At 40.6% G+C, this 25,006-nt stretch overlaps 1 protein-coding gene across 3 annotated transcripts in view; it reads right to left on the reverse strand.

Annotated features, from left to right (window-relative positions):
• Positions 1 to 17,722, reverse strand: part of Polb (DNA polymerase beta) — a 41,276-nt gene extending 23,554 nt beyond the window's left edge. For 2 of the 3 annotated variants that reach the window (XM_090353859.1, XM_090353858.1), the window contains exons 1-7: positions 17,507 to 17,722; positions 17,143 to 17,200; positions 13,262 to 13,328; positions 7,142 to 7,216; positions 4,621 to 4,679; positions 3,554 to 3,603; positions 363 to 414 (exon numbers count right to left, since the gene is read on the reverse strand). In XM_090353859.1, the coding sequence (XP_090209985.1) occupies positions 363 to 414; positions 3,554 to 3,603; positions 4,621 to 4,679; positions 7,142 to 7,216; positions 13,262 to 13,328; positions 17,143 to 17,200; positions 17,507 to 17,567 (422 nt within the window). In that variant the 5' untranslated portion in view covers positions 17,568 to 17,722. The remainder of the gene's footprint in view (positions 1 to 362; positions 415 to 3,553; positions 3,604 to 4,620; positions 4,680 to 7,141; positions 7,217 to 13,261; positions 13,329 to 17,142; positions 17,201 to 17,506) is intronic. The other variant, XM_090353860.1, reaches the window with a different exon arrangement.
• Between the last annotated feature and the right edge of the window lie 7,284 nt (positions 17,723 to 25,006).

Genomic DNA, 25,006 nt, shown 5'->3' on the forward strand with positions numbered 1-25,006 from the left:
TAATGTACCCTCTATCTGGTGAATATAATGTAACCCTTCTATCAATTACAATAAAAAATATATGGAAAAAAAACACCCCCCCGCTTCCTGAGACACTAAATCCTTCCTGTTTTGAGAAGAACTTCCTAGATAAAATCAAGTTTACAAAAGAAAATTCTCAAAACAAACCAACTAGAAAGTAATTTTTAAAATGTGTGTGCACTAGTATAAACTCTGTAGGAATATAAAACAAACATTAGTATTTCTAAATTCAAAACTGGTTGCTTTTAGTTTTGCTTGAAGAATTATTATAGAATGTGAAAAATGTCTATAAGAATTTTACTGTTATATCTCAAGTATCGAGACAAATTTTTTCATCTTACTTCAGCCCAATTCGTTGATGATGGTTCAATTTATCTTCATTTTTCCTGAGATCTACATGGAAGATAAAGTGTTAATTAAATAATTTCTGGGAAACTAAGACCAAATACAATGACTCTTTTCACAAAGCACTACTTTAGAGAAAATTTTATTTTGACAACACAATAAGAAAAAAAAAACTGCAGATAATATGAGATAGACAAAACAATGTGTAAAACAACTCTTCAAGCAATGTTGTAAACTTAACAACTGATTTCATGAGATTTTTTTTCATACTAGAGACTGAACTCTGGACCTTGCACTTGGTAGGGAGGCACTCTTACCACTTTGAGCCATGACCCCAGCCCCTTGGTATATTTGTTATTTTCTAGGAAGTATCTTACTTTATGCCCAAACAAACTGTGATCCTTATACTTGTGCTTTCCCATATCATTGGAATGACAGGCACATGCCACTGCACCCAACTACTGTGCTTTCCCCATAGCTGGGATAACAGGCATGTCCCACTATACACAGTCATTGATTGAGATGAAAACCATAAACTTCTTTTTGCCCAAACTGGCTTAAAAATCATTATTTCCCAATCTTTACCTCCCAAGTGCTAGGATTACAGGCTTAAGCCATTGCATGTAGCTAATTTCTTGATCATTTTTATTTAATAAATCAAAACAAGTAGAATTATATGAAAAATAATCTAAAAGAGGCTGGGAGTTTGGCCTAGTGGTAGAGTGTTTGCCTAGCATGTTTGAAGATCCGGGTTCAATTCCTGGGTACCACATACATAGAAAAAAATGAAGTGGTGCTGAGGCTCAAATAGAGCTCTAGCCTTGAGAAAACCCAAGGATAGTGCTCATGCCCTAAACCCACGCACAGGATTGGCAAAAAAGAAAAAGAAAAAGAAAAATTATCTACAACATACCAGGAATCATACCAGATTTTATTGTCTATAGCTAAAAACAACCTTAAGACAGCCAACATTGTTTAATATAATGTTGATAAGAGCAGTATTAACCATAACATTTTTAAGGTTTATGATTAACAGAGTCATTTACATTGTATATTGGTTCATTTGTTTCTTTGGTCAATTAGTAACTTTGATTATGCAAGCAGAGTATTAAATATATTGCCAAAAGAAAAGATATTATCTTCATTTTTTTAATTTACAATAGTTGTCATAATATTATATTTTAAGACTAAAAGTTACTTAGGTTCTTTGAATAGTCTTTCAGGTATGAATAGAGGTGTAAGCCTTGTTAAAGAAACAGCAAGATGGCAGACCAGGAGTTTGGCCTAGTGGTAGAGTGCTTGCCTAGCATACGCAAAGACCTGGGTTTGATTCCTTGGTACCACATACATAGGAAAAAGCTGGAAGTGGTGTGGCTCAAATGGGCCCTAGGACTTGCAGAAAGAAAGAAGGAAGGAAAGAAAGAAAGAAGGAAGGAAAGAAAGGAAGAGAGAGAGAAAGAGAAAGAGAGAGAGAGAGAGAGAGAGAGAGAGAGAAAGAAAGAACAAGCTAACTATGCTTCAGAAGCAAGTCACAAAACCATAAGTATACTCAAAAACATAATAACATTTTCCTCTGTAATATAAACTAGAGAAAAATAATCATCTCTGACAAAGAAGCATTCAATAACTCCCAAAGAAAGCACATCTGAAAATGACCTGATAATGTTGAATTTGTTTTGCAGACATTCAGTTATACATCTAAATTATAAAATAAGATCAAAACTACATTCTTAACACTATCAGAAAATATAACTGAGTATTTTTGACAAATCCACAAATTCTTGACACTTTCAGCCAATCTGCTTGTGCACATGACACAAACAGAAAAGCACAAAACCCTCTAAATTGTGCAGGCAGAGTTAATTCTCTAGCTATTTGATTCATATAAATTCTTAGCTTTAGTAATATTATTTATGGACAATTTCTCAAAGTCAGCTCCCATTTTACTTATTTGTGTTTGTGCTAGTACTGGGACTTGAACTCAGGCTCTCGTTCTCCCTCAGTTTTTTTTGGTGTTTTTTTTTTCTCTCACAGCTGGTACTCTACCACTTGAATCACACTTCAGGCTTTTTGCTGGTTAAATGAAGATAGAGTCACTCAGTATTAATTGCTTAGGCTAGCTCTAAACCCAAATTCTCATATCTCAGACTCCTGAAAAGCCAGGAATTTAGTCATGAGCCACTAGCACTCAGCTTAGTTACTATATTTAAATACTTACTACACATCCAGTACTCTATAATTTCTTTACATACTTTATTGTGTAATATTGTATAAGGCAGAAATACCTACTTTATAGCTGAGAAACTGAAGCACCAACCTTACCCATTCTAATTGCATAGTACAAGTGGGACTCAAACCCAGGTCTTACTCCAAAATCTGTCCATTTAACCACAAATGGTTGAACCCACAAATACAAATATTAAACCATATGCCATGGAATGGCAGAGAACATGCCACGGATATAACGTAACAAATCCATATACACAGCATATATACTTTGAAGATAAATTACATTAAAGGACTGCTATATCAAGTTTAAGAAAAATGTTTCTAAAATTGCTTGATGTAATCTATTTTTTACTTTCTCCAAAGCAAAAATTATTTCAGTAAGGTTTGCAAATCTCTAACAGAATCTTCTCAATACTTATAATTTAGCTTCTAATTTGACAAATAAGGCCTTGGTATCTAAAATTTTAACAGCCAAGAACTAGTGGCTCAGGAGGCTGAAACTGGAGAATCCTATTTGAAGTCATTCCAAGCAGAAAACTCCACAAGATCCCCATCTCCAATTAGCCAGCAAAATGCCAGACTGAAAGCATGGCACAAGTAGTAGAGTGCTAGCTGTGAACAAGCAAGTCGAGTGAAAGCATAAAGGCCTGAGTTCAAGACTCAGTACTGGCATAAGAGAAAACAAAAAAGAGCAGAAGGGAAAAAGAGGAAGACACAAAAAAATTTACAAATATCTCATTGTCTTAAAACAAAAACTTCATGTCTTCGTTTCTTAATTTTCTTATTTACAAACTTAAAAAGTGTTCAAGATGGAAAGTAAAGTTTACGCTATATTTACTTTCTACTAAAGAGTTAAAAAGAAAATCTTACTTAATAGATAGAGAATAGGTTTTTCAAGTTTTCGTTTGTTAGAGAACTATATTATAACCTGGAATTTGTAATCTATGGTTTTACTTACCTTCTAAAGTTTTAATTCCTTCATCTACAAACTTCCTTGCAGCAGATGGACTACAAAAAAGAAATATATTATCTTAAGTCAGGCAAAACCCAATCCTGGTAACAATAGCCAACTATGTTATTGTTGGAGTTTCTACTAAACTAACAAGACCTGCTAAATGTTTCATGGTTACTTGTTAATGTTCAATTTTATCCAAAGTTAGCTTTTCTGAAGCTTCAGTCTGAAGTTTCAATACCACCATAAACATGGAGGAATAGGAAAGAATGTTAAAAGGAATCACATTGATCAAGATATATTGTCATCATAAACTGCTGTTAAATGGCCACTCTATAGTACAACTACCTGAAGAAAAAGTGATTTTTAAAAATTAAAGTAAGCTGGGAGCCAGTGGCTCATGCCTATAATCCTAGCTACTTAGGAAGCTAAGACCTGAGGATCACAGTTTGAAGCCAACCTGTGCAGAAACATCTGTGAGGCTCTTATCTCCAATTAACCACCAGAAAACCAGAAGTGGCATTGTGGCTCAAGTAATAGAGCAATAGCCTTGAGCTGAAGAGCTCTGGGACAGTGCCTAGGCCCAGAGTTCAAGCCCTACAACCGATCAAAAAAAGCAGAAATGGTGCTGTGGTTCAAGTGGTAGAGTGCTAACTTTGAGCCCAAAGAGGGTCAGGGACAGTGGCTACACCCTAAATGGCCTGTTTCAAACCCCAGAACCCCAGAACTAGCAAAAAAAAAAAAAAAAAACCCTAAAATAATACTGAGTCAGAACATACAGGTTCTACTTCTAGCTCTCTTAGAGCTACTCATAATTTAAATTTAAATTTGATAGTTTTCTTCCTGGAAAACTAGGAAAGTTTTCTTCCTGTGAAAAGTGCATTACAAATAGTGACAACATCTGAAAAATCAGTCTTTTAGACCTATAAACTAAAAAAGAGTGAATACTATGGTCAAAAGTCATAAAGGCAAAGAAATACAAGTTTTGAAGGGAAATTGCATGTAATTTAGTTTGGCTGACATGAAAAATAAAACTAATTGACAACTATATCTGTCTAAGAAGTAATCCTTACCCAATGCCACTAACTCGAGTCAGGAAATTGATAGATGAACTTGTATCATCCTGCCGAATCTTTAAGAGAAAAAAAAAAGTTAATTATTAAAGAATACCCTGCAGACTTCAGCGGTCTTATTGGAAATACTCCAGTATGTTAAGAAAAGTGAACAGCCCCAAGTTCAAGCCCCATGACTGGGGAAAAAAAAATTCTTTGAAGGGAATAAGGACTGGGAAATCAGGTTTAGGTGCTGAGCATGAGTGAGGCTCTGAGATTATTTTCTAGTTACCCCCCCACACACACATATAATTTTTGTTTCTTTGGAGTGATAAATCATATGCCTCATGTAAAACATCATGTTCTGAGGAGTATATACATTGAGTAATGGTTAAATCTAGCTATTATTAAATGTAGCTATTTTGTGATATTTAACATTCAATACTTCAAAAAAAACAGATATAATTATCTTACAGTACCCATAAAAATACTTGAGTTTAAGCATAGAAATTCTAATAATGACCTCTCTTGCTCCTTTTCTACCTCCTTCTTCCTTCCCTTCTGTCTCCCTCCCCTCCATTCCTCTTTCTCCCCTCCCTCTCCTCTCCTTGCCCCTTCCCTTCTCTCCCTCCCCATACCTCTCCAGTCCTGGGGCTTGAACTCAGGGCCTGAGCACTATCCCTGAGCTTATTTTGCTCATTCCACCACTTGATCCACAGTTCTGTCTCCAGCTTTTCCTGAGTAATCTACTAGAGATAAGAGTCTCACAGACTTTTCTGCCCAGGCTAGCTTCAAATTTTAATCCTCAGTTCCTGAGTAGCTAGGATTACAGGTTTGAGCCACCAGCACCTGGCTTCTTTTCTTATTTGTTTCTTTGTGGCAGTCTTGAACTCAGAGCCTGGGGGCTATTCCTGAGCTTTCTTGCTCAAGGCTAATGTTCCACCACTTGAGTCACAGCTCTACTTACAGCTTTTTGGTGGTTAACTGGAAATAAGAGTCTTACAGACTTTCCTGCCAAGACTGACTACATCGAATCCTCAGATCCAAGCCTTTTAAGTAACTAGGATTACAGGCACGAGCCGCTGGTACCTGAAAATAAGCTTTTAGTTAAAAGCTTATCATATCTCTTGTGAATGGTACTAAAAATGAACCAACTAGGAAAGTGATCATAGATCTATAGTATAGATCTTAATAGTCTCTTCTATGTATGTTTGCGTGAATTTGAAAGAATGCAATACATTTCAAGGATATTTTTATTATGTATAACAAATATCATTAAAATACATATAGTACATTGTAATATGTGTTTAGGCATGACTGAATTTTAAGACATGTCCTAATGAAATTAAGAATGCTTCTACCCACTAATCAGTACAAATACAACAGTTGCTAACAGTCTCTTAAATGTCACATAAAGCAAGTGGTAAAAATTTGTAATAAGTCTTACTATGTTGTTCAGACTGTTCCTCCCACATTAACCTCTCCCAAATAGCTGAAGGAACAGGCATCTTCCCCCACGCCAATTAAGTGAAAATGTTTAGAAACAAAACTTACATTTTAGAGGGCACCTTTCTAAGCTTAGGGCTTTGCACTGAGCCACACCCTCTAGCCGCTTTCCCTGTGATCATTTCTAAGATTGTTTCTTTTCTTGGTCAGGACCCGTGCAGACCACAGTCATCCTGTTTATGCTTCCCACTATAGCTGGGATGACAGAAGCACACAACTATATCCAGCTTTTTCTGTAAAGATGAGGTCTTAGAAATTTTTTTCTGTCTTAGTTGGCTTGAAACAGTGATCCTCTGGTCTCAACCTCCCATGTACCTGAGATGATTGGCAAGCACTATAATACTCACTTAAGTATTCACAATTTAAAAAAACAGGATCTTTAGCCAATACTTCTGGCTTAAAGATTAAAAGGACGATAGTATTTAAACCTAGGCATAAACAGGAGACCCTCTCTCAATGAATAGCTGGGGATACAGTGGCATGCATCTATCATCCTATCTACATGGAAAGTATATACAGGCACATTACAATCCATACCAGCCGGGGCATATGTAAGACCATGTTCAAAACATAGCAATGAGCTGAGCATCAGCTCATGGTTGTAATCCCAGCTACTCAGGATGCTAAAATTTGAGGATCATAGTAAGCCAGTCCAGGCAGAAAAGTCCCTGTAAGACTCTTACCTCCAATTAACCATTCAAAAGCCAGAAGTGGAGCGTGGCTTGAAGTGGTAGAGTGCTAACCTTGAAAAAAATGCTCAGGACAGCCACCACACCTTGAGTCAAAAAAAAAAAAAAAAAAACAACAAGCCTAGCAAAGGCAAAAAGGGCTGGGAGTGTGGCTCAAATGGTAGCACACCTACAAACACAAGGCCCTGAGATCAATCACTGGTATGACCAAAAGCTAACTGAATAATTTAATACTTAAAGCCATAAAGTCCACTCATCTCTCATCTTTCTGAGATGTATTAGAATAAGTGACACATAGTGGTCATAAACAAAGATACTGTAATCAAATAAATAAGTTACTATTTTACCTTTTCCAGTTTACGCAATTTTCCAGTTGCTAAAAACTCATCAATCTTTTCTGCAATTTTTGTTCCTACTCCTGGCTACATGGAAAAGTAAAAATATTTTAGTCATATAAATATAATGCTTGACAAGTCACTAAATGATAAAGCATTTGAGAAATTAAAAGCAAATATCTCATGACAAATTTTGAAACAAAACATAGTGAAAATCAACAATGTTCGACAGGACCTATATTCACTACCTTACGCGACAATAACCCCTTCTTATACATCACCTTGACAATAAAATTAAATAAAGGAAAAAAAGATACTAAAAATTGACCTCAGTAATAAATGTTTCCAAAGGCAAATATTTAAAAATTACTTTAGTGAAACAACTGTGAATGACTCCTATTTGGTTTTGTTTTTTTTTAATTATTTATTTATTTATTTATTTATTTATTTATTTATTTATTTTTGTGGGTCATGGGGCTTGAACTGGCCTGGGTACTATCTCTGAGCTCTTCAGCTCAAGGCTACCACCCTACCCTTGAGCCAATCCCCACTTCCTATTTTCAAGAGGTTAATTGGAGATAAGAGTCTCAGGTTCTTTGGTGCCTGGGCTGGCTTTGAACCTTGATCCTCAAATCTCATCCTCCTGAGTAGCTAGGATGACAAGCGTGAGCCACCGCCCCCACCCCCGCTGACTCCTGTTTACTTAAAATTAATTTTTGGCAGAAATCTACTCATTACCTGACTTATGAAACAGCAATCCCTCTGTATAATACCTTAATAATAAAATTAAATTAAAAAATTAACTTTGAGGGGCAGAAATTCAGTGAAAATTCAGAAAGTCAAAAAATTCAAACAGAAGCCTAGCATATGCACAGCTCTAGTTTCAATCCCCAGCACCACAAAAAAAAATAATTTTATTGTAGAAAAACTGGAAAATATGGTTACATAAGCAATATTAAAATAAAAACTGGGATTAGCCTGGAATAGTGGCTCACACCTATAATCCTAGCTACTCAAGAAGCTGAGATCTGAGAACTGAAGTTCAAAGCCATCCCAGGCACTAAAGTCCATAAGACTCTTATCTCCAATTTACCACCAGAAAACAGAAGTGGCACTATGGCCCAAGAGGTAGGGTGGTAGCCTTGAGCTGAAGAACTCAGGGGCAATGCCCAGGCCCAGAATTCAAGTTCCACAACCAACAAACAAACAAAAAGACTGAGAGAGAGCAAGGGAAGAGGTGAAATTGTCCAAAAAGAAAAGTACTCTGACTTAAATAACTGTAACCCTTTTGTATATTACCTGTATAATAACAATTTGAAATTAAAAAAAAATAAAATCACTTATCAGGTGATTTCACCTCATATTTTCTTTTTTTTTTTTTTTTGCCAGTCCTGGGCTTGAGCTCAGGGCCTGAGCACTGTCCTTGGACTTTTCTCAAGGCTAGAGCTCTACCACTTGAGCCTCAGCACCGCTTCCAGCTTTTTTTTTTTTTTCTATATGTGGTACCAAGGAATCGAACCCGGGTCTTCATGCAAGCTAGGCAAGCACTTTAAGCACTAGGCCAAACTCCCAGCCCAAGGCCAAACTCCCGGCCCGTATTTTCTTGTATTATTTAACTGCTTTGCTGTTTATAAACATATAAACATACATATATGTAAACTTTTTTTTTTTTGTCAGTTGTGGGGCTTGAACTCAAGGCCTGAACACTGCCCTTGGAATTTTCTCAAGGCTAGAGCTCTACCCTTGAGTCACAGCACCATTTCCAGCTTTTTTCTATGTATGTGGTGCCAAGGAATTGAACCTGAGTCTTTGTGCATGCTAGGCAAGCACTCTACCACTAGGCCAAACTCCTGACCCCATATGTGTAAAATTTTTTCCTAAGGATATTATGAACAAATTTCCATATCAGTAACTAAATATAGCAATAGTATATTTAGTGGCTGCATAGTACTTCATTGTATGGGCATTTTTAACACATATCCTACATGTGAACCTTTAGATAGTCTCCAATTATTTGATTTTATATCAATATAGTCATGAACTAGCACAATTCCAAAGGAGCTTCTCAAGCTTTTGCACACATCAGTGTTTCCTAGGTGACTGATTAAACTACAGGATGTCAAGTCTCACCTTTGAGCTTCTGATTTGTTATGTCAGTGGTAAGAAAAGAGGCTAATAGCTTATATTTTAATTTCCCAGGTGCTGGTACTGTTACTACTGCTGATGCTGCTGGTGTAGGCATCACAGAGTGAGATAAATACTCTAGACCTGCAAAGTCCAATATGATACACTAACTACATGTGATCATTTAAATGTATATAAATGTTTAGCTTCTAAGGAGCTAAATGCAGTTTGTGGTTGTCATGTTATACAACACTGCTCTACAATATAAGCTCAGAAAGAGCAGAGAACCTGTCTTTTCAATTTATCTTCCCCAGTGCCTGACATATAAGTGTTCAAAAGTTATGAACTATTGAATCTCTCATACAAATAATTCTATTGGTTTCCTTGGAACAAACTCCTGAAAGTAGAGCTACTAGAAATCCTTCAAATTATCCTTTGGAAAGACTGTAACAACAAACATTTCCTTCAGCAACAAATGAGGGTCCTTTTTTTTTTTTCACAACTTTGCCCACATTTCATATTATTCTGATAATATGAAAACCATTATACAGTATTTTGTTTTAATGTACAACTTTGACTATTAAGTTGAGTTACTGGTCCTTTATAGTTTCCTGACCTAGTTAATTACTTTACACATATTGTGCATAGGTGCTGGCCCTCCATTCACCCTTCCATATTCTGGATTTATATAATATTTAATAAATATCCATAAACTACTGAGTTTATATGTAACCTTCAAAGAGTAATTACCAAACAGATATTAACAAAGTGGGTTGGGAATTTGGCCTAGTTGTAGAGTGCTTGTCTAGCATGCACAAAGACCGAGGTTCGAATCCTCAAGACCACATACATAGAAAAAGCCGTAAGAGGTGCTATAGCTCAAGTGATAGATCTCTAGCCTTGAGAAAGCCCAAGGACAGTGTTCAGGCCCTGAGTTCAAGCCCCAGGACTGCCCCCACCCCCAAAAAAAGAAATTAACAAAGAACTTAAAGCATCTCATTTCCTATATAGCAGATCCATACATAGTATTCAACCATAGTATATGGTTCTAAGAAGACAGCTGTTAAGAAAAAAACTGTGAACGTTCAAGATAGAGTTCATTATTCTAAATATTACCCAAATTTACATTATGTTCACCAGGTGTAAAAATCCATAACTTGAAACCACAGGGAGTAGACTACACAACTGTTACAAAATCATTGTTGTATATATTAATACTGCTCATCAGAAACTATATCATATATATATATATATATATATATTTTTTTTTTTTTTTTTGCCAGTCCTGGGCTTGAGCTCAGGGCCTGAGCACTGTCCTTGGACTTTCTCAAGGCTAGAGCTCTACCACTTGAGCCTCAGCACCACTTCCGGCTTTTTTTTCTATGTATGGTACCGAGGAATCGAACCCGGGTCTTCATGCATGCTAGGCAAGCACTTTAACCACTAGGCCAAACTCCTGGCCCCTATCTTATATATTTTTTATCTTGACTAATGCAGATGCTTTATTTTTGGCGGTCACTACCCAAGCCTGCTAAGGACATGTTCTCTTGCAATAAATCTAAAATATTTTTTCTTTTTCTTTTTCTTTTTCTTTTTTTTTTTTTTTTTTGGTGCTGGTCCTGGGACTTGAACTCAGAACCTAGACACTTTCCTTGAGCTTCTTTTGCTCAAAGCTAATACTCTACCACTTGAGCCACAGCTCCAAATTCAGTTTTTTAGTTGTTCATTGAAAATAGGAGTCTTATGAATTTTCCTGCCCAAGTTAACTTTGAACTTCGATCCTCAGATCTCAGCCTCCCAAGTAGCAAGGATTACAGTAGATGTGAGCCAGCAGCATCAGGCTAAAATCTTCATTTTGAGCATTTACTAAGCAGATTATTCATGTTGGCTTGAGATTACCACGTTTACCTTTTTGGGGGAGAGGCAGATTGTCACAGAATTAAGGACAAGAAAATATTCAGCAGATCATACAATGATTTGAACACAAATGATCACAATATGGATAGACAGACCTTAAGCTGCATAATGAAAGGAAGAAATATAAAATGTTGGTTTTGGAATTTCTTTTTATCTTATTTATTTACTTACTACAAATAAATAATTATTGTACAATAAATATTATAAAATAAATGTTGTGGGACTGAGAGTTTGGTCTAGTGGTAAGGGTGCTTGCCCAGCATGCACAAAGACTCGGGTTTGATTCCTCAGTATCACATACATAGAAAAAGCCGGAAGTAGTGCTGTGGCTCAAGTGGTAGAGCACTAGGCCTTGAGAAAGCCCAAGGACAGTGCTCAAGCCCTGAGTCCAAGCCCCAGGACTGGCAAAAAATAAGTAAGTAAATAAATAAATGTCCAATAAATAAATAAATAAAAGTCCAATCTAACCCAAAAGTTATCTTTGTAATACTGGGATACAGCATGCACTTAGATTTAGGAGAAAGTATGTTTGAGCTTTATAGAAGCATCTCTCTAATAAATATTTACAAAGAGCATTAAAAAAAAAGAAATTTAGTGGTGACAAAAGGAGAAAAGAATGGAAGCAAAAAGTAAATTAAAGTTAAAGCCTAAGCAGAACTCAGAATGAGAATTATAGTGCAATATACTTATTAGTTGGCTAGATCTATTTAGGGAGACATATGATGCTGAGAAATGTGTATGGCATGAAAGACTTAAAACCTTTGTAAATTCAAAGGTTACACTGTGGCACAATTAATGTATGAATTTCCCATTCTTAAGGTATATAAGATTTATGTTGTCTGACAGGTGAAAACATGAAGGCAGCTATAATTCATACTCTCAAGGCTTTCAGGAGAAAGTTAAGAATGCTCAAACATGAATATATCAATTTCAGAGGACTTTTCTAACATAAATAGAATAGAAAGAGGAAATAACTTCAGGACCTATACAAATCTAAGTATATGTCACTTTGGTATCAAATAAGAAATAAATAAGACATGGTCCTTTACTTTGAGGAATTTTGAATCAATGAGTATAAATGAAAAAAAGGGGGGCCAGGAATTTGGCCTTATAGTACAGCCTAGCACGCACCCTTGGTACCAGATAAACAGAAAAAGTCAGAAGATGACTCAAGTGGTAGAGTTCTAGCTTTGAGAAAACCCTAGGACAGTGCTCAGGCCCTGACTTCAAGCCCGGGACTGGCAAAAGAGAGAGAGAAAGAAAGAGAGAGAGAGAGAGAGAGAGAGAGAGAGAGAGAGAGAGAGAGAGAGAGAGAGAGAGAGAGAGAGAGAGAGAGGGAGAGAGGAAGGAAATTGTGATTGTCAATAGGTAGAACTCCCCAGGATATTCTTGGTGACACTACTACAAATTACCAAGAGATATGACCTCATGGAAACTAGGAACTATCAGCAGACAGCACTTCACAGAAAATAGAGCCAGCTACCCTAATATAAAAGAGGCTTCGGGAACAGGGAACATAGCCTAGTGGTAGAGTGCTTGCCTAGCCTGTACAAAACCCTGAGTTCCTCAGTATCACATACACAGAAAAAGCTGAAGTGATGCTGTGGCTCAAGTGGTAGAGCGCCAGCCTTAAGCAAAAAGTATCCAAGGATAGTGCCCAGCCCTGAGTTCAAGCTCCAGGACTGGCAAAAAGGAAAGAAAGAGGTTTCATCGTGTGTTTACCAGTAGGTTAAGATCTCTTTGGGAATGGGAACATATACACTGACACCAATAACATCAATAGTCTTCTAAATGACCCACACTCAAGGTGAATGAAAATGTAAGAGTGAGTATATGTATATTTGACCAAGTAGAGAAAGACTACTGAAATTACATATATTTAAATTTTTTTAATCTACTCTTTCTTCCAATCAAGACATTTGAGCTTAAAAAAAAATTCTTGAATTAATATTAATCCAAGAAATCAGGAGCAGTGAGAATGCCTATGTGAATCTAGGTAGTTTCAGAGATATAGATTTAGTTTTCTGGAAATACATTAAAACTACATATATAAGCTCTGCAAAAAAGAAAAAAAGTACCTATTAAACTTACCAATTTCTTAGCTTCTGCTCCACTCCTGATTTTGTGTGGATACTTTGCTATAACAGATGCTGCTTTTCTGCAAGGAAAAATAGAATAACTAAAAATCCAGGGTGACATTGACCAAAAAGCATTATATGCATAAACTTCTTTGGTAAATAGCAACGCCTTTGTACAATTATCCAAAGATATTAATAAAAAATAAAAATAGAGGGGCCGGGAGTTTGGCCTAGTGGTTAAAGTGCTTGCCTAGCATGCATGAAGACCCGGGTTCAATTCCTCGGTACCACATATAGAAAAAAGCCGGAAGTGGTGCTGAGGTTCAAGTGGTAGAGCTCTAGCCTTGAGAAAGTCCAAGGACAGTGCTCAGGCCCTGAGCTCAAGCCCAGGACTGGCAAAAAAAAAGAATAATAACGGACAAAATAGGAAGAAATTTCAGAAAGAAGAAAAAGAGAAACAAAGGCTGTTTCCCATAGAGCAAATGGTAGTTAAAGACTCTAAGCCTCATAATTCTTTCAAACAAATATGCTACCATAAGCCAGGCACCGTGGCTCACACCTGTAATCCTAGCTACTCAGGAAGCTGAGATCTGAGGATCGCAGTTTAAATTCTTTTTTTTTTTTGGTCGTGGGACTTGAACTCTGGGCCTGGGTGCTGTCTCTGAGCTCTTCAGCTCAATGCTATCACTCTACCACATTGAGCCACAACGCCACTTCCAGTTTTCTGGTAGTTAATTGGAGATAAGAGCCTCACTGACTTTCATGTCCAGGATGTCTTTGAACTGTGATTCTCAGCTCTCAGCCTCCTGAATACAGGTAGGAGCCACCTTGCCTGGCAAGCCTGTGAGATTCTTACCTCCAATTAACCACTAGAAAAATCAGAAGTGGTGCTGTGTCTCAAGAGGTTAAGGCAGTAGCCTGGAGCTGAATAGCTCAGGGCCTGTGTACTGACCTTGGACTTTTTCAATGCTAGAGCTCTACCACTTGAGCCACAACACCATTTCTGCCCTTCATGCATGCTAGGCAAGCACTGTACCACTAGCCAAATTCCTGTCCCCCCTTTTTTTGTTTGCAAATTTTTAATGGATTTCATCATGACAAGGTAGTAGTTGTGTTTGTTTTTAATTCTTTCCATGTTGTTAGTCCAGTACAAGACAGTGACCTGTTATTCTTACCTACCTCCACACATATCCAGCTCAGTAATCTGTGACAGAGTAAGAACTCTAGGGACTTAATGATGGAACCTTGTTTTTAAGGTCAATGTTAAGTACAATCTAGAATTGATGCAAAAAAGGAAAAGTTTGAGTGTGAGGGAAAGCATAACATTGTCTTTACTTGATTTATATAACTGTAACCCCTCTGTATATCATCTATATAATAACAATAAGAATATTTTTAAACATTTATAAGAGTAGGGCTGGGAGTTTGGCCTACAGGTAGAGTGCTGCCTAGCATGCAGGAAGACCAGGGTTCAATTCTTCGGTACCACATACATAGAAAAGGCCAGAGTAGTGCTGTGGCTCAAATGGTAGAGCTCTAGCCTTAAAAAGCCCAAGGACAGTACTCAGGCCTCAAGTTCAAGCTCCAGGCCTGGTAAAAAAAAAAAAAAAAAGAGTAGTAGAAGAGGTTAGCATGATCAAAATACTTAAGTGCATGAAGGAAAGTGTCATACTAACATTCTTACTTACTATGTACAATTTGATATATGTCCCCCACAAGGAAAATAATGATGTGCAACCACGGGGGGGGGGGAAATTAGTAATATTATAATTATCTAATATGAATACTTTGTAATCTTGGAAACCTTGGATCTTTTTTCTAATGTATATAAACCTCTGTGTGTGTGTGTGTGTGTGTGTGTGTGTGTGTGTGTGTGTGAATGTGTGTCAGTCATGGGGCTTGAATTTTGGGACTGGGCATTGTCACTGAGCTCTTCAGCTCAATGCTATCACTCTATCACAGTGCCACATCTGGTTTTCTGGTGGTTAATTGGAGATAAAGAGTCTCACGAACTTCCATGCCTAGGCTGGCTTTGAACCTCAATCCTCAGATATCAGGCTCCTGAAGTGGCTATGATTATAGGTGTGAGCCACCTGTGCCCGGCTTCTATTCTAATATACACAAACTTTTAGATTCAAATTTCAACTTCTTTGTTAGCATATGACTGATGATGACTCTGGGACAGTCCTATCTGTAAGCTAAGCAAGCCAAGGAAAACTGACCTTTCAGGAAAGGCAAGTAGATACAGATAACTGCCACTAAGGATAAAGGCAGAAAAGGAAGATCATAAAGGGCCACAGTACTTATTTGCACTGGGAGAAAGGCAAGATTATATAACTATTTTGAGCCACAATCAAGAGTCTGCTGGCTCATACCTGTAATGCTAGCTATTCAGGAGACTCAGATCTGAGGATCACGGTTCAAAGCCAGCCAAAAAAGTCCATGAGACTCTTACCTCCAATTAACTACCAAAAAGCCAGAAATGGAGTTGTGGCTAAAATGGTAAAGTACTAACCAGTATAAAAGGTCAGGGACAATGGCTAGGCCCTAAGTTCTAACTGTAGTAGTACAAAAGAGAGAGGAGAAAGAGAAGACGGAAGAGAAAGGAGAGAGGAGAGAGAAGAGAGAGGGGAGAGGAGAGTGGAAAGAGAAAGAGAGAGAAGTATATGCGGTAGGGAGTGGCAAGCAAGGGAAGACTTACTTCCCACTTAAGAGTGCTGTGACCCAAATAGAGGGTTGATTATGATATCTAGATAATTAACATATGGATCACAGTACAATTATATAGGAAGTAATTAAAGGGTGAAGCAAATTCAGTTTAAAATATACTAAGTGGGGAAGGAAAAAATCTGGAGGAAAGCACAGCTTTGGATTCAATCATATAAGTGGTGTTCAAAGCCAAGAAAGAAGTATAAAAGTAAGGTAAGAGAACTTCAAGCAGACCTCTGGAAACTAAAATCAAAACTTTAGACAGGAGCCGGTCATGGTGGTTCACGCCTATAATCCTAGCTACTCAGGAGGCTGAGATCTGAGGATCATGGTTCAAGGCCAGCCTGGGCACAAAAGGACCTGAGACTCTTATCTCCAATTAATCTCTAGAAAACCAGGACATGGGGCTTGGCTCAAGGGTAGGACAGTAGCCGTGAGCTGAAGAGCTCAGGGACAGTGCCCAGGCTGTTCAAGTCCCATGACACCCTCTTCCCCTTCCCCCCCCCAAAAAAAAACAGCCTAGCAAAAAAAGTCTGAGACTTTTTCAATTAACCACCAAAAGCCAGATGGATATTGCAGTATGGCTTAGGTGGTAGTATATCCTTGAATGAAAAAAGTGTAGGGATAATACCCATGCCCTGAATTCAAGCCCCAGTGGCCCCAGTACCAGGACCCAAAAAAAAAAAAAAAAAAAAAAAAACCAATCCTGAAGTACTTGGATATATTTATAAGCTGAAGAGAAACAGCAGTGGGTGTGGTAATTATGGCTAGGGGAAGGCCTCTGGTAAGATTCTTCGTGAGTGGCAAAGATGAGATGAGATTTCATGAAGGTGACATCAGTCAGGGAACAACTAGATGGAAAGAAGTTATTCCTCCAACCATATCTATTTTCCAGTTCAGATCTCTTCCACTGGCTTAATGTAACAATTGCATTTCCAGATATTCATGTATGATGGTTGCGAAAGATGTGTCAAGCTGTATCTATTTTCAATTAGAATCGAAAATGTATCTGAATCAATCCTTTGGAGCGCTGCCAAAAGTTTAACGAATATTAAAGACAGGGACTGGCATGTTGTTGTTTGCCCTCCCCCTACTTCAGACGGCCCCACTGCTCCCCCAGCCCTGTTAAGCCACAAGGAAGGAGGGCACCCCTGAGCCATGCTACCGAGAACGTGGCTGTCTCACCTGTACGCATTGTATTTATGGATAGCCTGGCTCACGTTCTTCTCAAAGTTTGCAAGTTCTGCGAAGGCAAAGAGAGACTCCGGTGAACAAGAGTGGCGAGACAACACGAGAAAGCCGAGTCCCCCGGACGAAGACTGCCACCTTCTTGGGGTCCAAGGCCACCCGTTTCCCCACCGGCAAGGCTGTATGCGCGGCGCAGGCGCCGCCGGGCGACACCGGGAGAGGACCACCCGCAGCCGGGGCCGGCCCCACTCACAGGTCGGAGGAGAAGAGCGAGGGGCGGGAGGAAAGGAAGGGAAGCGGGTGGGAAGGAGGGAAAGGTGAGCGACGGGGAGGGAGCCAGCAGGCCGGGACTGGAACTAACCCATGAGCATGTCGGTGATGTCCCCGTTCAGAGTCTCCTGAGGCGCCTTCCGCTTACTCATGGCGACCTGCACCCCAGGCCTCCGCGGTCCACAAGCCGGGGACCGGTCCCCTCACCCTCCCGCACGAAGGTACCAGGATTTAGGGAGGGGCAGAGTTGCACCCAGGAGCCAGAGACGCTGGCGCGACCGGCAGAACAATGGCCGCCCGCCCGTGACAGGGGGCGCGGCGCGGCGCACGCAGTGACGTCACTGAGCAGGCAGCGACGGGGGCGGGGCCAGAGGGGCAAAAGGTCGGGCTGGGACAGAGCCGCTAGTAAGACGAGGTAAGCCCGAGAGGACTTCAGAATTGCATCCACTGGAGGTTTTGTTTGGGTTTTGGGGTTTTTTGGGGGGGTTGCCAGTCCTGGGGCCTGAACTCAGGGCCTGAGCACCGTCCTGGGCTTTCCTCAAGGCCACTTCTGGCTTTTGTTTTGTTCTGTGTATGTGGTACCCTGGACTTGAACCTGTGTCTTCGCGCATGCTAGGCAAGCACTCTACCACTAGGCCACACTCCCGCCCCCCCCTGGAGTTTTTTTCTATGGGAAGACATGAATTGTTAACCTAAAACTATATCTGTTCTCCTTATACGTCTTTAGAATTCTGTCCCTAGAGCCGGATGCAGTGGCTCGCACCTGTCATCCTAGCTATTCAGGAGGCTGAGATCTGAGGATCATGGTTCAAAGCCAGCTCCGGGGACTAAAGACCTTGAGATTCTTAGCTCCAGTTCATCACTAGAAAAGGGGAAGTGGGGCTGTGGCTCCAGGGGTAGGGCGGTAGAGTGCTAGCCTAGCATGCAAAAAGATCCAGGTTCGATTCCTTGGTACTACATACACAGAAAAGCCGGAAATGGTGCTGTGAGTCAAGTGGTAGAGCACTAGCATTGATTGAGGAAAGCCCAAAGACAGTGCTTAGACCCTGAGTTAAAGCCCCAAGACTGGTTAAAAAAAAAAAAGTTCAGGCCTATGCTTATAAATTCTCATGTCTCTGCTACTCCATTTTGTAGAAATTTTAAAGCTTTTAGAATTTGTGGAATCCTTTTTATATGAGTATCAGGACCATCTTTTTTAAATTAGTAGACAATTTAAGGAAAATAATCAGTTCTCTCTCCTTATCTTAGACATTTGAGATACTAACCATTCCCTATTGAAACTGTTTTAGTTAATAACTATGAATACTCATAGATGTCTTGGTAACTTTGTTTACATGTATATTTTCTTTGAGATGTGTTTAATTTTTCAGTAAAGCAATAGTATCTGCATTTAGAGAAAGGATATGATTTTCTTCAGATTTGGGGATGGTGAACTCAGGCCTTTTGCATTGGCTCAGGTGCTACTCCACTATTTGAACCACACCCTTTTCCTGTTTTTGGAGAGGTACTCAAGGAAACTTTCATGCCTGAGCTGACCTCAAACTGCCAACCTCTAGATCTCTACTCAGAGTAGCTAGTACTGCAGACATGAGCCACTGATTTTTTTACTAAGGAAGATAGTTTTCGATTTGGGAAACATATGGCAGTCATTTGAGATAGGAATATGATGATTTAAACAGAGAGAATAAGTATATGGAAATAAATAAGAAGATATTGTCACATCAATAGACTCTAATAGACTCTCACTTGAAAGAATCCAAATATCACAAACTCTAACAGAGATAAAATATAGTACTTCCTTAAAGTGGATTGTTACTCTGCAATAATAGAATGTATTATGGCTATTTAAAACACTATTTTGTGTGTGTTTCTTTTTTTAATTTTTTTACAGTTATATTCACTAGATAGTAGGTGCATTACTTCTCACACATTGATGCCTCTTCGTATGTTTTTATCCCAATTTCCCTCACCCAAACCCCTCCCAATCATCTTGTTTTCCCCCCTTCTCTTTCCTATTTCAAATAAACAAATATACAATATGCCAGGTAGCAAAGTCAGATACCGTAACAATATGAGATTAATCAAAGGGCAACAAAAGAGAAATAACATAGTACATTAAGAACAACAATCACACAAGATAAAGCTCTGTTGCCTCTCAAAATCATTGCTCTGAGGAAAACAACCAAGAAAAAGGAAAATAAAGGTAAAGTAGGATGAATAAATATTTTTATTAAATAAATCTACAGTAAAAGCAAAAGTTCAGTAGTACTCTAGGATTGGAAATAGGACCAGGCACAGTGGCTCATACCTGTGACCCAACTTGCTTAGGAAGTGAACATCAGAGGAATGTGGTTCAAAGCAAATCTAGGTAAAAAGTTAATGACAACACAACTACCTCAAAATCCAGTTGTGTATATAGTTCAAGCCCCATGACAGACCGAAAACAAAAATCAGTTGTGTGTAGTGGTGGATTTATATCACCTCAGCTATGTGGGAAGATGTAGGTAGGAGGACCGTAGTCCAGGCCAACTCCAGAGAAACACAAGATTCTATCTGAAAAGCAAAAATAAACTTTTGGAAGTGATAGAAATACGATTTTCCAGAGCTTTTATAAATGGACATTCAAAGTTTGCCAACAATGCACATTAATGTGTAAAGCTTATTGTGCTTCAAGTAGAGCTGTATAAAGTTGTTGAAAGAGGACAAAACTAAATCCCAGTGCCAGTGACTCATGCCTATTATCCTAGCTACTCAGGAGGCTGAGATCTGAGGATCATGGTTCAAAGTCAGCCCAGCACAAAAGTCAGGGAGACTCTTATCCTCAACTAACCACTAGAAAACCAGAAGTAGTGTTGTGGCTCAAGGAACAGAGCATTAGCCTTGAACTGAAGAGCTCAGGGACAGTGCCCAGGCCCAGAGTTCAAGCCCCACAAGTGAGAAGGAAGGAAGGAAGGAAACATAACTAAATCAGAGTTGCACTATTATCCACAAATAGTTGCTCTGGACTTTCAATTTAACATGTCCTTTCAAATGTACAATGTGACTTTTATCAGTGTCATTCTGAGGGTACAGAAGGCAGCCTTAATTGACCCAGGCTAGGACTGGAATCATTTTAGGGGATCGGAGTTCATGACCAGACCCCCAGAGAACAAGGGCCTGAGCCATACAATTCCCCTAAGACAACCCTCCAGTTTTTTTTTCTTTTTCTTTTCTTTGTTTTTGGGCGGGGGGAGGGTGTTGTTCTGGCATCCTGCCAACAACAGACAACTTCTTCTGTATGAGCTACTATGACAATGCCTGGTAAGGTACCTGTAGACAGGTGATGTCCCCAGATACAGCAATAGAGCAACAAAGCAACAGAGAAGTAGAGGAGAGGAGGGGAAGATAAGAAGGGGCATGGGGCTCAGCCCCAGGCAGGGCCACCACCCCATGTCCTGCATTCAAGCCCACAGCACCATAGACTCCGGGAGGACAGAGAGACCACCCCAACTTCCCATTGTTCACAGAATTCTGGGCTCCAGATCCTAGCAAGAGAGTGAGGCACGCACCAGCGCTGGTATACCTAGGATCGTGTAGCTGCGGACTGTGAGTACTGTACAGAGTTAGAAGACCCATTTTCTATCCAGAAAGTCAAGGCCTACCACCGCGGACCCCAGGGCTCAGGAAGAGCAGGGCCCTGCTCTCCAGGGTTCCAGGGCAATGGGGCCCAAAGGACAAGACAAGTGCCTCTCCAGTGACCACCCAGAGCCAGTGTGAGCTGAATGCCTGCAGAGATGAAGGCCAGGCCACCAGGCCACCTCCTGCTAGACCCGCCTCCATGGCTGAGAAGGTGACCCTGCCCAGGCCCGCCTCCGTGGGTACCACTCGCAGGAAGCTTTCTTCCATCGGCTCCCAAGTGGAGAGCTGGACGGCCGAATCACCATCTCCTATTGGGTCCTCCACGAGTCAAGAGGAGACCCAAGAGCGCAGGCCCTCCTCAGTGAACCAGAGGCCGGGGGTGGTGGAGGGCAGGGACCCCCGACCTCTATCTCGTGGGGTCCCTGGCACTGCCGTGGAGGGGAAGCAGTCCAAGACCTCCAGTTCCACCAGCAGTACAGATCACTCCTTCTCTACCGAGGTGGTGGAGTGGGGAGGCCTCCAAAGACCAACGCTTGGAGTTGCGTCCACTACCGAGGACGAGGAGGTGAACCTGGGCCTGATCTCCTCCAGTGCCATCAAGAGGGGCCCTTCCCGTGCCGTCCACCCGCAGAGGACCCAGGACCGGGTGGCCAGGCCACCCTCCTTCAGGCCTCAGCCCATTACTGAGGAGAAATCAGGACAGCACGTGGTCTTTCCAGTTATCACCCAAGCTTTGCAAGCCCCTGCGAGCCCCCCAAAGGGAGGACCCCTCAGCCGACCACCTGCTGGGGGTACCCCCAAAATGGAGGACATCAACCAGGGCCAGGGCCGCACCATCTCGATGACCCCCGCAATCCAGCATCTCCTCCAGGAGCATCTGGGAGGAGATCTCCCCACCCCTAAACTCCTGGCTGCCAGGGCCAGTCTGTCAGCCCAGGACATGACAGAACGCAGGGTCACCAACAGTGTGTTCCCCTCACTCAGGCCCCTAAAGCTGGGGGGCCGGGGTGGAGGCCACACTCCCTGGGCCGAGCCTGAAGCCCGGGAAGTTCAGTTTCCCAGGCCTACATGGACCCAGGTGCCTTCCTACACTGTCCATCTCATAGGAAGCCCCCGGGTCAATTTCAAACAGGCAGATAGCAAACTGCACCGGCCCACCATGAAGAACCCTGACACCCTGCAGCCCTCCGAGGGTGCTCAAACCATCTATGGCCAGCACATTAAACAAAATGCTGCCTTGGCCAAACTGGCAGCTGAGAAGGCAAAACAACGCAGGAAGGACTTGGCCAAAGCAGAGAACACCTGCAGTCTTACAGTTATCACAGCCAGTTCCTCTGAGAGCAAGCAAGAAGCAGGGGCACTGCAAGACCTTCCCAAGCCTGATTTCCTTCACCATGGCACCCCTGATCCCTGCCTCCACTCTGCCCAGTTCACGCTGAATGACCTGTATTCATTTCCAGATGGACATTCGCATGCCAGGGGCCACCCCAGCAGCTATGCAGGACCATTACCTATACAAAAATCCCAGCTAGAAACATCCCCCAAACCTGAGCCCAGTTTCAGGGCAAAGACGGACTTGGCATTAAAGAAGGCAGGACAGCTGGAGAGAAAAATCCAAGTGCAATATGTTGACAAAGCAAAGAGTGTAAGAAAACCCACTGCAGGAAAAATCCACAATACGGCTCAGAAAGAGAACAAGGAGAATCATGAAGAGGAAAAGAGGAGACAGCCAAAAGCTCAAGACGCAGCTCCCACCAACAGAAAAGAGCGGGGTGACCTTCAACCCCAGCCACCAAGTCCCAGAAACATCCAGGTACACGTGAAGCCAGAGGAAATTCCCAGGCAACTAGTGGAAGATAGACACTACCTGAGAGTGCAGGCCACACATACCTGCCTGAAAACTGAGGTGGAAAACATCATGAAAATGGAGCGCAGGGCACACAGCCAAATGATGCAACAAAGATGTTGCTGGGAAAACAAAGATACTAAACTGCATCCAGTAAAAGAAAGTAAGAGAGTAAGAGAACAACAGCCTCGAGCACCCCAGAATCATATTAGAGTGACTACAAGGACTAAAATGGAAGATGAATTACAAAATCAATTACAGAAACTGACCAAACAGTATGAAAACTCCAAGATAACAAGAAGACAATTTCTCAAAGGAAAACAGTGTTTACAAAACAAATGGGATCAACTTAGTTTATCTACCAAGAAGTACCCAGGACAAAGGGTACAGACAGCAAAATGATGCACCTAGGAACCAGAGACCAAAGTACAAAATCTTTCCTAAACTGCAGAAGACACAGAACTCTGAAAATATATGAGGACAGTCTGGAGAAGATCGCAGAAACATAATTGAACCAATTAAGCTCTTTCTAAAAAAGAATAGTTTCAGGGCCCCATCAGGCTTTATACATCCAGAGTGGTGCACCAAGTAAGCTATAATTAAGAAAAAAAACCCTATAACCTGACTCCACAAGAAGATAAAATTAAGTGCCCACTGGTGGTAGAGGGGACAGGGGCAGTGGATGCTGATCATGGGAGCTTTCCACATACCTTAAGTGGGAATTTATAGACCAGGAATGGTAGACTACAGCACAGCTGCTCACCTACAGATGCAGAGACAACTCATCACATTGCGAAAAACACCAAGAGAAAGCCAGAGTACCCCCACAAATGACATCCCTCCCCTCCCAGAGGCTGCATCAGGGAGGGATTCCTTCTCCCTACCCAAGAAGAACACCATTTTTGAAAGTGGCACAAAGTCTGTCAGAGCACCTAGCCTGAAACACATGCCAGGAATTGGTGCCATTTTTGAAAAGAGCAAAGGAATCTGATGTCCTTGCAGCATCCCTCTCTGGAGGCAAACATAAGGCCCACTGAGGGAGAGGAAGTCCCACAAGGGCAGAGGGGGAGGCAACTCTGCTCCTCAGCAGCAGGCAAGGACAAGCTTGGCATGCCAGACATATTTTTTAATTGTAATTAATAGAAGGGTTACAGTTATAGTCTCCAGACAGAAGGTGCATTACTTCACATACATTGATACCCCTTCTCATTTTTTTGTCCTCCTTCCCCTCCCTCCACCCCCTCCCCTCATCTTGTTTTCCCCTTCCCTTTCCTATTTCAAATGAACAAATAAACATATATACAATATACCAGATAACAAGTTAAGATACTGTAACAATATGAGAATAACCAAGGGACAACAAAAGAGATGAAAAATAACACAGTACATTAAGAACAACATTCACTCATTATATAGCTCTTGTTTCCTGGTGGTTCTTTCATTTAGCCTCACCCTATATGGCCTTTTGTATCTAGGTTTTGAGCTATGGTAATCCTCTGCTGGAAGAGTCCAAGGTTTGTATTTATTATTACAAACGAGGGAAACCATTGAGCCTATATTTTTACTTTAACTTGTTTTCCTTTATTTCTGATCCTTCTCTCTTCTTCTCCTTATTCTGTTGACCCCTACTTGTTTGCCTGTTAGTTAGACTGTATTTGTTTCCAATTTGGTTTTGTCTAAAAGTCTTCTGTTTGTCTAAAAGCCTTTTAGTTCAGATTGATTTATACTACTAACTCCTGGCTTGAGGAAGCTGATTGGAGTGCATTTGTGGAAACTTTCTGTGGTAGGGGATAACTTTGAACTTTGTCATATATTTCTGAGTCCATACAGCTAATGGTATTTCTCCATAGGAGAGCATTGTTATTCCATTCTAGAAAACAGAAAGTTATGCTTGAAGTTTGTTATAACATAGAATTTCTGGAACACAGAAAGTTGGTTATCTCTTCCCATACCACAGAACATTGCTGAAATACTGAATCCATCTATTCCTCTGTCATGGATGCACAAATCATTTTGGATTCATTACTCAGCACCCCTGCCTGGATGTAGGTGCCAATGTTTCAGCAGTGCTTCAGTGTAGGAAAGTATGATCAACTTTGTGTTCCCCAAATTGAAAGTCATAGGAAA

Source organism: Megascapheus bottae, chromosome 20 (genome assembly GCF_031878675.1).
Source record: "Megascapheus bottae isolate mThoBot1 chromosome 20, mThoBot2.hap1, whole genome shotgun sequence".
Classification (NCBI taxonomy): domain Eukaryota; kingdom Metazoa; phylum Chordata; class Mammalia; order Rodentia; family Geomyidae; genus Megascapheus; species Megascapheus bottae.